We start from the raw sequence: 14498 nt of genomic DNA on the forward strand, positions 1-14498 counted from the left end.
TTTATTGGTTGTATAAAACACTGGTGTACGCCATCATTAACCAATTCCGCGCCACAATGGATACAACGTTCTGCTGCGCACACGTGTTGTTTTGGGGTGGATCCGTTGACATGATATCGCCTATTATATTTCTGACAGTATTTAGTGACATCACACTGAGCTATGTACTGATGTCCTATTTGCATTTGTTATGGAACACCACTATTTTAATGTGTAACAACCGTTCAAACCGTGTGATGTCATTAAACCCTATCTTTTGCTGTACTGAATACCCCACAGTGTTCTGCAGTTACAACTCTGTTATCAGATATTGGTCATGGCCAGTGCAGCGAATCTCCCCAGCAAGGAGCCTCTGGGTAGCTATAATATGTTTATGCGTGATGGTGTGTCATTGTAAAGTATCCGTCACAGATTGATTATAAAAACGCTGTTTCTTCTCAAGGCTGTCCAGATGCTCTCCGAAGACAGCAAAACTCTTTTCAATCCACACAATATGCCCCTCGATGGTCTTGAACCCGGATCGTATCAGTTCAGATAAGGCTCTGTTGTTGTCTATAATAGCCGGCAACTCGCGACCGTAATCTTCTTGATTTGAAGGTAGAGCCTCAGAGTCGTCCTCTCCCGCAGTTAGACATTCACTGGCACGCGTTTCTCCAGGAGCCGGGAAAATGCACAATGGTCCCTCGATTCTAACAATTCGCGATCCCAGCTCAAAACGGAGTCTATAGCATGCGGTTCAGCGGCAGCACGTTCATTCACAACTGACTCTGGGAAAAAAAAACCATGAATTAGGAAATCAGTACGAATTAGTACGAATCAGTACGAATAAAACACTCTTTTAAAAAAATACATGCTACATACCGTCTGTCGACCCTGGGGAATATCTTGATCGCTTAGGCTTTGTAGATGTCACTAAACCTCTGTCTCTCAAACATTCGTCAGTCGGAGTATGGACCTGAGCGACCGTAACTGTTTTACACTTGTTCTTTCTAGGCTTTGTTGACACAAGCCGTTCAGTAGAACCTGCAACACAATTTTTGAACACTGGTACTTCGATCTTGTTTACAAGATATGACAATCCTTGAACAGTAAACAAACGAACACACAGAAAAAATTATATGTAAACAGCATAAAACCACATTTAAACGTAACCGTTAAATATCTAATTATTACAACACTTACCGAGCATGGGCTTGCCCGACCTGACTCACGGAGCGGCACCGCCTGAGTTCGATCCTTTGTGTAAAATAAAAAGTATAGGCTGGTCATTCTACACATACACAGCACATCATACATAGGAACGAATACTTATAAAATAATAACACATGTGCCTGCCTTGTTCAGAAACTTGATTTCATCTACGATGTCCAGAATAGACACAATGTCAGCATCACCTGAAGCGTTAGATAACTGTTTAACCATTACAACAGCCCCATGAATTTGTTTACAAATAAACATTCTTGATAATGCGTTCCAACATCATTACTGCTTTAACCCAGCGAATGGAAGACATCTTGCGAAAACTTATCTTATAGTTTAAACAATAAGGGTGATTCTTTTATCCAACACTTTAACATTTTCACCTCATAAGGATCTTTGTTTAGAAGTCATGTAATACGTGCGATTTCTTTTTAAACAGCTCTTTTAATCATTTTTACCTCCTAAAGGGTTATGTGTTTTTTTTGGAAGACAAGTAATACGGATTCTTTTTAAACAGCTCTTCTTTTTGAATGTACACATTCAAACATCAGTTTTCTAACAGTGTGGTTACACAAACAAAATATCCCTCACATAGTAACACAAACACATACCCAATATTAACCACTGAAACGCTTTTTCAGATGTATTTCGCACCCCCCAAAAACCAACATCAACTACACAAAATCTTTATAAACAGAACATTTACTCTCCATCTCACACACACAACAATGACAATATATCACATCACCACAATTACAATCACCACAGATGGAAACTGGACGTGTGTGTGTGTGTGTGTGTGTGTGTGTGTGTGTGTGTGTGTACCTCAGTATCGCCAGTGTACAGTGTGGATTCTCCAGTCCAGCAGAGAGCAGCTTCACTCCTGAATCCTGCAGTTTATTGTAACTCAGGTCCAATTCTCTCAGTCTGGAGGAGCTTGAGCTGAGAACTGAGGACAGAACTCTACAGCTTTCCTCTGTCAGTTTACACACACACAGACTGGAAGAGAAATGATGAAATATCAGAACACTGATCTCAAACACACACACACAGCCATAATACACTTACTCTTTACCATTGTCACGTAATGGAGGCTGAGACGGAAGCAAGTGCAGGTATGGAAGTTTAATCAAACAACAAGAAGTCCAAAGGATCAGGTAGAAATCAATAGGCAGTGAAGGGTCAAACGATCAGGCAAACAGGCTAGGCAAGGCAGAGAATCGAGGTCAACAGAGTGAACAAAGTCAAGAACCAGAAAAGCAAACACAATACAAGGCTTGGAAAAATGATAGAGACTAAGCAACTGAGCGTAAATTGGATGCAGGAGTGCGTGATTAGAATGAAGGTGTGTTCTGGGAATTGCGGTCCATGACGGCCATGTTTGTAGGCCGCAGTGCAGGATGGTGTGAGTGTGTGTGTGTGTCAGTGTGTGTGTGTGTATGTGTGTGTGTGTGTGGAGTAAGTTGGCGAGTCTGACAGACAGTGGAGGATTAAAGGAGATGTGAATGCGTAGGTGAATGTACACGGTTTGATAACCATCAATTTTCATACCGCGGTCATCACCGGTATATGGCTGCAACCCTACAGATCCAATCAATCCAGTCCTTCTTCTCTCTTATAGAATATAAGATACGATAAGATAAAGTCTAATCAATATGTGTAACTAACATTTAGAATTATTACTTCGAAGCATAATCTAATAATCAACATTAGTTAACAAACATAATCTATATGTATAATCAATATTTAGAAGCATAATCTAATAATCTATATTATGTTAACAAACATAGTCTGTAAGTACAATCAATATTTAGAAGCATAATCTAATAATCTATATTATGTTAACAAACATAGTCTGTAAGTACAATCAATATTTAGAAGCATAATCTAAAAACACAGAAGAGTTTTTAATCAAGTAATATTGTAAGTGTGTACTGAGCTAGAAGACTTCTATGTTTTACTGAACATCAGGTAACAGGGTTACATGCGTAACCCCGACGTTCCCTTTCAAAGGGAATGAGACGTTGCATAGCATAACAGTATGGGAAGCGCCTTGCGCCCGTGACCCATACTGTTATGCTAAACGCAACGTCTCGTTCCCTTCTCAGGGAACAGGGTTACATGCGTAACCCCGAAGTTTTTCTGTATCTCTGTATGTCCTGTGTAAACTGAGTTAGACGAACTGTGTATTTTTGTCTAAAGCAGCTTTACTCTAGCAATAAATTAGCAATTAGACATTCACCAGAACTGTGTTTCCAATCAAAGCCCTTTAAGCTTGCAAACCAGTGTCACAATAACAGATCAGACTTCCAGGATGAAGTTTACCAGGCTGGGACTAAAGCCCGAAAGTCATTAAGGTATAAGGGTGAATTTTGGGACAGGGTAAAAATCCTGTCCTGATGAAACCTTTCAGAAAATTCAACGCAAGGCGCATGCGCTGCAAAAAAACGACCTTGTCTCAATAAAACCTTTAAGAAAATCCAACTGACAACGCATGCACCACAAATGTAAGGTATCATGTAGATATGAATAATTCAATAAGGTGATGGAGATTGGTTTGTTTTTAGAAAGAAGAGGTTAATGCCCCACCTAGGGATAATTTTACTGCTTCAGAAAAGTATATAAAGACATGTTTGTGTGTGTATAATTCAGACTTTCTGCAGACTGTCTCACTTTGTTGTTTCAATAAAGTCTGATGACCTTTGGCATCTACAAACCATCTGTCACTGAAGTTTTTAACTTAGGTTGGAAAGATTGTTTTCCACGACACTCTCACGTGTCCCTCAGTGCAGATTGGGCGGTGTGGTACGCTGATACATATCATAGGACCAGAAAATAGAATAATCAATCATGTCTATTGATAGATATATTCCTATATCCTCTATATCGCCAATATCACATGCTGTATTCATATTGTCCCCATGGTGACAGTGTTCTGGTTTTCTTCTTCTCGTTTGTGAAGTTCTGTTCAATGTCACTTTTAAACAAAAGGAAAAAAGAAAAAGTGCCTTTCACTGGTGTTTAGTTCAGAAAATGATCAAAAAGCAGTGATGAATACATGCAGTTATTTTGTAGAGATCATTTTTTCATCAGTTTTAGAGAAAAGGTAATGGTGATATAAGGTTTTGTCCATATGGCCCAGCCCTCAGTGCAGACGTAATGTGTTAGTGTAAAAAGTGAAACTCTTCTGTAACAGTACCAGAGGTTTGTTTAAAGATGATTAGAGTAATTATTAACAAGGATTAATCCAAACAGTGCAGTTCAGTGTTACATTAAAATTAATAAACCATGCAGTAATACATTTATAAATAAAAATACTCACTCAGTTTTTCTGGAGGCTTTGACCACTGGCAGCAGCTTCAGAAGACATTCCTCTGATGGGTCATATTTACTCAAATCAAACACATCTAGCTCCTGTTCTGAGTTCAGTAACACAAACACCAGAGCTGACCACTGAGCAGGAGAGAGTCTGGTTCCACTGAGACACCTGAGATATCCTCTGTTCAGGTAAGTTTGTACTTCCTGCACTAGAGAATGATCATTCAGTTCATTCAGACAGTGGAACAGATTGATGGATTTCTCTGGAGGTGGATTCTCACTGATCTTCTCCTTGATGTACTCGACTGTTTCCTGTTTGCTGTGAGAGCTGCTTCCTGTCTGTGGCATTAAGCCTCGTAAGAGAGTCTGATTGGACTCCAGTGAGAAACCCAGAAGAAAGCGGAGGAACAGGTCCAGGTGTCCGTTCTCACTCTGTAAGGCGTTGTCCACTGCACTCCTGAGGACATTAGACGTGTCTGACTTGGTGAGAAGATCAGACAGATCAGTGGTTTGTTGTTCTGTTACATTTCTGCTGATGAAGGAGAGAAATGCGTATAGAGCAGCCAGAAACTCCTGAACACTCAGATGTACAGAGCTGAACACCTTCCCCAGGTGAAGCCCAAACTCCTCTCTGAAGATTTGGGTACACACTCCTGAGTACACTGACACTTCTCTCACATCAATGCCTCACTCTCTCAGGTCTTCCTCATAGAAGATCAGGTTTCCTTTCTCCAGCCGTAGGAAAGCCAGTTTTCCCAGTGCCAGGATACTCTCTCTGGTCTTCTGAGGACCAGGGTCACATTTCTGATGGTACTTTTGGTCCTTGTGTTTGATTTGAAAGATCAGGAAGTGTGTGAACATTTGAGTCAGAGTCTTGGGGATCTCTCCACGCTCTGCTCCACCCAAAATTCTCTCTAGAACAGTGGCTGAGATCCAGCAGAAGACTGGGATGTGACACATGATGTAGAGGCTTCTTGAAGACTTCATGTGTGAGATGATTTTATTGGCCAGGCTCCGGTCACTGATCCTCTTCCTGAAGTACTCCTCATTCTGAGGATCACTGAACCCTCGTACCTCTGTTACCTGGTCTACACAGTCAGGAGGGATCTGATTGGCTGCACCTGGTCGAGAGGTTATCCAGAGGAGAGCAGAGGGAAGCAGATTCCCTTGATGACGTTTGTCAGCAGCACATCCACTGAGGCTGACTCTGTCACATCACACAATCTCTCATTCTTCTGGAAGTTTAGAGGATGTCGACACTCATTCAGACTATCCGTGATCAACACCACTGTGTAGGAGTCTATTAATTGTAGTTTTCTAATTTCAGGGAAAAAGTGATGAAGAAGATCAATCAGACTGAGATTTCTCTGCTTCATCAGATTCAGCTCTCTAAAGGGAAGTGGAAACATGAAGGTGATGTGCTGATTTGCTTTTCCTTCAGCCCAGTCCAGAATGAACTTCTGCACAGAGACTGTTTTTCCAATTCCAGCAACTCCTTTAATCAGCACACTTCTGATGGACTTGTCTTTAAAGAGATCATTACATTTGATGGGTGTCTCCTGTGCTGTTGGTCTCCTGGACGCTGTCTCAATCTGTCTCACCTCATGTTCATTATTGACGTCTCCACTCCAACCCTCTGTGATGTAGAGCTCTGTATAGATCTCATTCAGAAGTGCTGAGCTTCCATACTGTGAGATTCCTTCATTAATTCTTTTAAACTTCTCTCTCAGGTTGGATTTCAGCTCTGTCTGATACACAGAGGCGAGTTCTAATAAACAAAGTAATAACATGTTTTAATGTAAAATCGCTGAACACAGGATTAAATGTAAAATTCAAATGCTGCTGTTCATTCCTGATTCATGTACTAAATATTCCTGAAGGAACAGGGTCATTGGACAGAGTCACCACAAGCTGGACCACGAACAGAACAGAAAAGCAGCAGATGTACATGATACTAAACTCAAACTTCAAACTAAAAGTGTTCATATCTAAAACTATTTCCTCTCTCTAAAGTGAACCTGACGGAATAAAGCCATGACTCAGAGCTCTTACTGTTGTGCAGTGTGTTAGCGAGATCTGTGTGGTTCATGTTCTTCAGGACGTGCAGTGTGATCTTCAGCGCTCCGTCTCTGACACTCTGCAGATCCTCCTCATCCTCCACCTCCCTCTCAGTGCATGCTGGGTAATCTGGACTCAGGAGCTTCCTAAACCACTTCAGCTCATTCTTTATCAGAATGATGACTTTGTGTTCCAGCTCCTGGTCAGAAACACACAGGAACACATCTAAATATTATAATGTTACACACTGAGAGATGCTTTTATTTTATGAAAAGAAGAAAAGTCTCTTTCTATTACCACAGTTACACCTGAAATTCTGATTACCCATAATGCTGCTGCACATCAATAAATCTGTAAATTGTCATTATCTTAAATAAAAAACCTGCAACGTACTCACACACAAGTTACACACATTAAAAAGACACACACCTTAAATATGGAGACCAACTGATTTCTGCTGAGGTTAGATTTCTTCTGTTATGGTCTGTGAACAAATAAAACACATGATGTAATATGTTCATAGCTGCACAACACACACTAATAAATACAGAGACAGATATTTAACACTATCCTCTTAACACAATACACTGATTTCAGGATTTCCTCACTGACACTAACATGTTCATGAAAAAGAATAGTGAGATACAGATCTGTTCCCATGAGACGGTGTGTATTTATTGCTGGTGAATGGAAAAGTAACTCACCTCTCGTCTTTCTTTAAGTCCTGTTCTCCAGACACACTCATGTTGGAGGTCATGTCTCCTTCTCCAGATATCAGCAGGACACACGTTTACTTCACTCCAACATCGGTGTGTTAAATCAAACCCTGTATCAGCACAGAGTTCACTTACAGGAAATAGTCACGGTATCACGTCATAAAACAACCTGTGTACATTCAAACTTCAGAACAAACCCACAAAACCCTTCTGCATCTAGTGTAAATTCAGTGTGTTTATATATTATAGCTTTAGATGTAGATACTCACTGTGTTTTTACTCCTGAAATGGTGTACTTTCCCCTCCACACAAAATGGAGACTCTGACTTTCACTTTCACTTCCGTCTACCTGTTTTTTTCTGCAGAGGTGGAGGGGCAGTGAGGTAGGATAATAAACACACACACACATAGATATGGTTTGTTATCAGACAGCTTTCTGATCCATCCAGCAAAGGCCTGCAAATACTGAAAGTAAAAGCCTGAAAACAGGTGCAAATACAGAGCACAGAAAATTAAAAGTCTGGTAAAAATCTACATCACACACATTATCATTTCATTACCTTGATTTATTATCTCGTGATTTCATTCAGCTGTGCACGAACAACTGTCAGAGCTCTATACATATACATATATATATATATATATATATATATATATATATATATATATATATATATATACATATATATATAAATGTAAAATAACAGGAAGTGCTAGAAACACTCAGCAGATCATTAGATAAAGAAGCAGAACTCATATGCTGAGTAAGTTTACTTAAACATTTGCAGAAATGTATTTTTTTTCTGGTTTTCCCTTAATGAGAACGAGTATCCTGATATTAGTGAGGATTGGTGTGTAAGTAGTTTTTGTGTGAGTAATTAATGTTACTCAGAATAAAGGTGATGATGGAGGCTAAGTTAAACACATTGGTCAGACGAGTAACTAAGCCAGTGTTTCCCAACCGGGGTTCCGTCTGAAGAGAGCAGGGGTGCGTGTAAAAATCCTTCAAACAGTTTCTAAAATGCTCACATGTGTAGAAAACATTTAATATAGATGAGAAATATCTGATGTCTGAAATAATAACACAGACACAGAAATAATAAGACACACACACATAACAATAATAATAATAAATTATATATATAAAAAATAATAATAATTCCCTCCACCTCTACCCCCCTTGCTGACTTAATGTGTTCCATAGGCGGCCTCATCTATTTCAATAGTGAAGAAGATTACAAAGATAAAGGTAATTATATATATATACACATACACACACATACAACAATAATTATCATAAATGGGGGAAAAGGAGAGAGATATTAATATTAATAGAATCTAATATTTCTTACTCCACACTTGGCTAAATACTACAAACATATAAGCACCATTATTAAAAGTTTAATAACAAAATACTGCTTCTGGGAAATTGCCGTTCCCGAGTTTGACCACAGGAGGGCAGTCATGCTCCATCCAGCACAGCACACAACGCTGCCTAAAACAGAAGGTAGGTTTTGGGTATTTTACACAGACAGAGCTCATCAGCTTTATTACTGTTTATTGTATTATTTTAGCATAACAAAAATAATACACAGTGGGCAGTGGTGGCTCAATGGTTAAGGCTCTGGATTACTGCTCAGAAGGTCAATGGTTGAAGCCCCAGTGTTGCCACTGTTGAAGCCTTGAGCAAGGCCCTTAACCCACCCCCCCCTCTCTATTTCCGAGTTCTAAAGAGTGTGAGCGCTGTGGACGCATCGAGACTGTCAGACACTTTGAATTCATGCATACAATGACATTGCATCGGGATCGGGAGCAAAATACTAAAGTAAAGAAGTTTGTATTCAAAATCAAAGAGCAAATACACTAGAGTATTTTAAAAAAAAAGTCCCTAAAACACACCTGGGTGAAGGGGGGGACAGCATCCAAACATCCCAGTTCACCTTAACAATCGTGACCATCTAAATCTGCTCCTTTACCTAAGAACAAAAAGCTTGAGTACACAAATATGTTTTAAGCCTGGACATCCACTTATAGTAACCTGTTACAGACCCTGCAATAGGTCAGCAACTGACCTGTTAATAATTTCATCTAACATTTGTGCCAATAAAGCATTTTTTAACAGTTCATAAAAAGCACTTGATAATTTTCTAGTCATGATTTGATATCATATTAAGCAATGACTATAAGAACAATAGCAGTTAGCGTGCTGCTTAAATGAAGTCTTAGGAGTGAAAACAGTTTGTGACGGCGTTGTGTGTGTTCCTAATGAATAAAGCATTTGTGCTAGAGAGCGCGCCAATGGAATAGGGGCGGGCGTCTTGTGTTTCGAACGGTGGCAGAGAAGACGGTCCAATGGTCAACCGGTGACGTCGAACGTTCTATCGAATAGCAGACGAGCGCGTTCGAGACGCCCAATCAGCGCAGGGCGGTGTTATGGTTTAAAAATGCCGCGTTCGAAGGCACCGTTTATTCTGTTTTTCTATCCGTGAAGTGCAGAGCTTGATGCTATGGCAAGAACCAAGCAGACCGCCCGTAAGTCCACCGGTGGCAAGGCGCCGAGGAAGCAGCTCGCCACTAAGGCTGCCCGCAAGAGCGCGCCGGCTACCGGCGGCGTGAAGAAGCCTCACCGTTACAGGCCCGGCACCGTGGCTCTGAGGGAGATCCGCCGTTATCAGAAGTCTACTGAGCTGCTCATCCGCAAACTGCCCTTCCAGCGCCTGGTGAGAGAAATCGCTCAGGACTTCAAGACCGACTTGCGTTTCCAGAGCTCGGCCGTCATGGCCTTGCAGGAGGCGAGCGAGGCATACCTGGTCGGTCTGTTCGAGGACACCAACCTGTGCGCTATCCATGCCAAGAGAGTGACCATTATGCCCAAGGATATTCAGCTGGCCCGCCGTATTCGCGGAGAGCGCGCTTAAACGACAACTCGGTCTAATATACACAAAGGCTCTTTTAAGAGCCACTTCATCGTCTCAGGAAACAGCAAATTTTCTTTATTGGGTGTTTGAATATTTAGAATGTGGTGCAGAGGTAAGGGGATATATATTCTTTGTATTTCTATCACCATTAGAGGGGAAAGTATAGGAATGCTTATGATTCGTTATTAATGAGTGAACTTTATCATGATAAATATACTGCTATGTATATTACATAATGTTTGGTTGCTTATTAAAAGATGAACAGTGCAGAAGAGCCGTGTATTGTCCTTATGTGAAAACTAGACAATGCACAGTAATAACGCCGATGAGCTGTGTCTGTGTACAATAGCCAAAATCTTCCTCCTGTTCCAGGCGGCGTGTGTCTTGTGCTGGATGGAACTTGACTGCCCTCGTGTGTCCACCCTCGGGAACAGCAATTTCCCCAAAAGCGGTATTCTGTGTAAGAAATCTGACATATTACTATTAATATCGGTCTTCTTTTTTAACCCGTTCATGATAATTATTATTGCAATGTAATAATGTATGATACATTACCTTAATCTTTGAAATTTCAACTAATATTAGAAATACATTTCTATTCTCATCGTTGCTGCTATGTAACTTAATGCGTTCCGTAGGTGGCCTCATCTACTTCACTCGAGAATATCCAGAACTAGGGAAGAAGATTACAATGTTAATATTATATTAGAAATGAATGTGTACTTTATGATGTTGATTAATATACTGCTATGTACATGATAAACTGTGAATGTATTATTATTGTTTAAACTATGTTGGCGTGCACACAGACAGACAAATATAGTGAAATCGGAGCAGCGAGCTATAATATCCGTTATGACGTCGCGGTCAGAGTTCTAGAACTAACCTGATGGTATGCTTGACGGTTGATCCCTTTATGACTCCGCGAATCTCGAGGTTTTTAAACGTTGTGGTGTCTGAGCAGGCATGTATTCATTTGAACGGAGTTGTATTTAAATCTTTGGTCTATCTAACCTTTTCCTTTTATTTGTTTATCTAACGTGTTTAAGATTGGACATTGTCACAAAACTACTGTACATGTATCTGGAGACATTATTTCAATGTAAATTTGTATATGGAACGGTTTTTTTTACATGTCAAGTGATGAAGGTATGTTATTTAAAAACGAGATGATAATAATAATAAGCTACTGTTAAATAGTTCAGAAGCTCCGTGTATCGTCCTTGATGTGTGAAAATGATGCAATTTGTAGTAATAACGCTGATGAGCTGTGTCTGTACACTATCCCTAACCTACCTTCTGTTTCAGGCGGCGTCATGTGTTGCGCTGGATGGAGCTTGACTGCCCTCGTGTGTCCAACCACGGGAACGGCAATTTCCCAGAAGCGGTTTTCTGGCTAAGAACTTTGACATGATATCTCTCTCTCTCTCTCTCTCTCTCTCTCTCTCTCTCTCTCTCTCTCTTCCTTTTGTCCGGTCCAGTTCATGATAATTATTGTTGTAATTTAACGATGGTTTACATTAACTTTAACTTTGTACCGTTCTTCCCTATTTGTGGATATTCTCGAGCGAAATAGATGAGGCCACGTAGGGAACACATGAAGTTGCATAGGCGCAGTGATGAGAATGAACATGAATGTTGCCGTTCCCGAGTTTGGCCACACGAGGGCAGTCATGTTCCATCCAGCACAACACACGACGCCGCCTAAAACAGAGGGCAGATTGTAGGTATTGTACTACTATTACTACTACTTATAATAATCCAATTATTATAATAATTGTCGCGCTGCGCGAGAACTTTTAGTGAGCGGTTTGACTTCGAAAGCAGTATCATGTCTGGCAGAGCCATTTTGTGTGGAATAACGATGAATCGAAACTTCTGAGTAATTCACCTTGTTTTTAGTTAAAACTAAAGTATGTCAAAAGAAGTATGGCAATTGGCTCGGTTACGGAGATAAAACCCGTCGGTCGCGACACCGCTGAAAAAGATTCAACTCGACTACAGAAGAAAATGGAGGAAGTGACGGGAGGGTGTAGTACGAGTCGACGATTAGAGCGAGAAGACACGACGCGGTCCATACTGTGATCAGCCAGTTCTGCTGTATTGATCTAACTCTGTGTTGTGTCAGAATAATGAAATCCACGGTTCTGACACTTCGTCTGTACATTTTCGGTGTTTATGCTGTCCTCACATATGGAGCTAAATGTGGGAAAAGTCAATATCTATCGGCAGCTGGAGAATGTTGTCCAATGTGTTCTATAGGGTCGGTGGTTCTCATTGACTGCATTGGTGATTACAGTACATTATGCAAACCTTGTTCTAAAGGAATGTTTATGAATGAACCTAATGACCTTAACAAATGTTTTTCATGTAAATCCTGTGACACAGGCCTTTATATATTGCAAGAGTGTACCACAATAAAGGATACGGTATGTGAGGTCTTGGATGGATATTATTGCATGCAGTACTCCAATAGAGAATGTTCTCTTGCGTCAAAACACAGTGAATGTGAACCAGGGCAGCAAGTAAAGACTCCAGGCACTAAGGACTCGGATACAGTTTGTGAGCCGTGTCCACCAGGATTTTATTCTCCTAAAGGTGTGAACTGCACTAAATGGACTGACTGTTGGGTCAATAATGAGATTGAGGACCAAGAAGGCACTTCCATTACAGATGTTCAATGCAAACCAAGAAGGACAAGATATGTTTTCCTAGTATTGATTCCACTTTCTGCACTTGTTATACTGCTTGTTATAGTTTTATATCTGTGGCACAGAGGAGCAATCAAATGTTTCACACAAGTAAGAAGTCCTGTAGAAGAAACATAACCTGAAAGCTTCATTATGTGTCCCATCATCCAGTAATCCGGTGGTAAAAAGGGAAACAGCTTCGCCAGCTGTAACCTGATTGGAACAAGGAACACATTGTACATGTGAGAACATTGTTAATTCCCCCACAAGTATCTATTTCAGTGTGTTATGAAACCACCAGCTGTACAAAAGGAGAAATGGACATTTTTTGTTTGGAAACCCACAATATCTCAAGGCAGAGGGGGATCGTGCTACAGTACATTATTTCCAGTACAGTACATTCATGGATTTTATGGTTCTACATTTGGATAATTTTTTTTATAACCAAACCCTGATTGAGACTTCAACAGAACTTTGATTTGGACTTGTTTTGCTCCTGCTTGTTTGTGATTCTTATTGTTGGGTAAATTTACTAACACACACTGGACCAGGAACATGAAGATCATGTAGCAGTTTAATTCAGCTTCACTCCATTTAAATAATTATGTCACTTCTTCTGGAAACTGGTTACATCTGAACCAATTTAGAGTTCAATACTAATTTAGAGTTTTACCTGTTTTAAATATATGCAATCACAACATTTACATTTTTATTTTTAATTAATTTAGCAAGCTTTGCTTTGGTGTCGAGTGCGTTTTCCTCTGTTTTAACTCATGCTCCAAGAGAAATTATTTTTTTGTCTAATTTTTAGTAGATCTTGGATTTGCACATTGCACATTGTGATGTAGTCACATGTTAATGTATATACAATTGTTCATATCACATATTTACATAACATTGAGGTATTGTGTACATTTAGCCTGGCAGTCATTTCAAAATTATTTTATTGATCTTGTGTAAGCCTGTTCCCATGAAACATATTGGAATGTTATTATGCATCGGTGTAACTTAAATTTGGAAACCCAACAGCTTCAGTGTGGTGTGAGCAGAGGAACTGGTGTAAGGGGCTTCAAAAATAATCATTTAAAGACAATGTTGCCTGTAGAAAGGGATGTCACAGTCGTTAATGAGTTAATATTAATATGCTGGCCAGAGGAGGATGAGCTTTCCCTACTGAAACTTCCTTTCACAGTTTATTCTGGGTTTTTTTTTCTTCTTTGCCATTGTTGCTTACTAATAATTAAAACACTGATAAAAAAACAACAAAAAAAAAACAAAGCAAGGGTGGTAAAGGACTCGGCAAAGGAGGCGCTAAGCGTCACTGCAAAGTGCTTCGCGATAACATCCAGGGGATCACCAAGCCAGCTATTCGCCGTCTGGCTCGCCGTGGCGGTGTAAAGCGTATTTCTGGTCTGATCTATGAAGAGACTCGCGGTGTGCTGAAGGTGTTCCTGGAGAACGTGATCCGCGACGCCGTCACCTACACCGAGCAATCTACTAAATGCAGGGATAAGTAAACCTAAACAGGGTTGTAGCAAGGTTTCGGGGGGTTGTATAATCTGAGCAATGCAAAATGGGGCTTTAGCAGCACAAAGTTA

At 40.2% G+C, this 14498-nt stretch overlaps 3 protein-coding genes and 1 long non-coding RNA gene across 6 annotated transcripts; 2 read left to right on the forward strand and 2 right to left on the reverse strand.

Moving 5' to 3' along the window:
- Window positions 1–70: 70 nt before the first annotated feature.
- On the reverse strand, window positions 71–5201 carry LOC128612528 (NACHT, LRR and PYD domains-containing protein 1a allele 5-like). Its single transcript, XM_053632818.1, has 5 exons — window positions 4523–5201; window positions 2026–2199; window positions 1183–1236; window positions 862–1023; window positions 71–767 (listed from the first exon to the last, which is right to left on the reverse strand). Exons 1-4 carry the CDS (start codon window positions 4864–4866, stop codon window positions 1014–1016), a joined length of 582 nt encoding a protein of 193 aa, XP_053488793.1. The 5' UTR covers window positions 4867–5201; the 3' UTR covers window positions 71–767; window positions 862–1013.
- Window positions 5202–6299: 1098 nt separating this feature from the next.
- Window positions 6300–7770, reverse strand: LOC128612529 (uncharacterized). Its single transcript, XR_008386757.1, has 4 exons — window positions 7562–7770; window positions 7281–7402; window positions 7006–7060; window positions 6300–6775 (listed from the first exon to the last, which is right to left on the reverse strand). It is a non-coding gene; the product is annotated as an uncharacterized LOC128612529 (long non-coding RNA).
- A 1830-nt stretch (window positions 7771–9600) lies between these two features.
- LOC128612525 (histone H3) lies at window positions 9601–10335 on the forward strand. Its single transcript, XM_053632815.1, has one exon. The coding sequence runs from the start codon at window positions 9800–9802 to the stop codon at window positions 10208–10210; it is 411 nt and encodes a 136-aa protein (XP_053488790.1). The 5' UTR covers window positions 9601–9799; the 3' UTR covers window positions 10211–10335.
- A 234-nt stretch (window positions 10336–10569) lies between these two features.
- Window positions 10570–14399, forward strand: LOC128612520 (tumor necrosis factor receptor superfamily member 14-like). 3 transcript variants are annotated; one of them, XM_053632807.1, is made up of 3 exons: window positions 10570–10670; window positions 11519–11937; window positions 12113–14399. In XM_053632807.1, the coding sequence occupies exon 3, from the start codon at window positions 12343–12345 to the stop codon at window positions 13036–13038; it is 696 nt and encodes a 231-aa protein (XP_053488782.1). In that variant the 5' UTR covers window positions 10570–10670; window positions 11519–11937; window positions 12113–12342; the 3' UTR covers window positions 13039–14399. The 3 variants fall into 3 exon arrangements, with proteins under 3 accessions (XP_053488782.1, XP_053488780.1, XP_053488779.1); XM_053632805.1 differs by lacking the exon at window positions 10570–10670 and adding an exon at window positions 10912–11359; XM_053632804.1 differs by lacking the exon at window positions 10570–10670 and having other exon boundaries at window positions 10912–11933.
- The last annotated feature ends 99 nt before the right edge of the window (window positions 14400–14498 follow it).

Source organism: Ictalurus furcatus, chromosome 9 (genome assembly GCF_023375685.1).
Source record: "Ictalurus furcatus strain D&B chromosome 9, Billie_1.0, whole genome shotgun sequence".
In the NCBI taxonomy this organism is placed as follows: domain Eukaryota; kingdom Metazoa; phylum Chordata; class Actinopteri; order Siluriformes; family Ictaluridae; genus Ictalurus; species Ictalurus furcatus.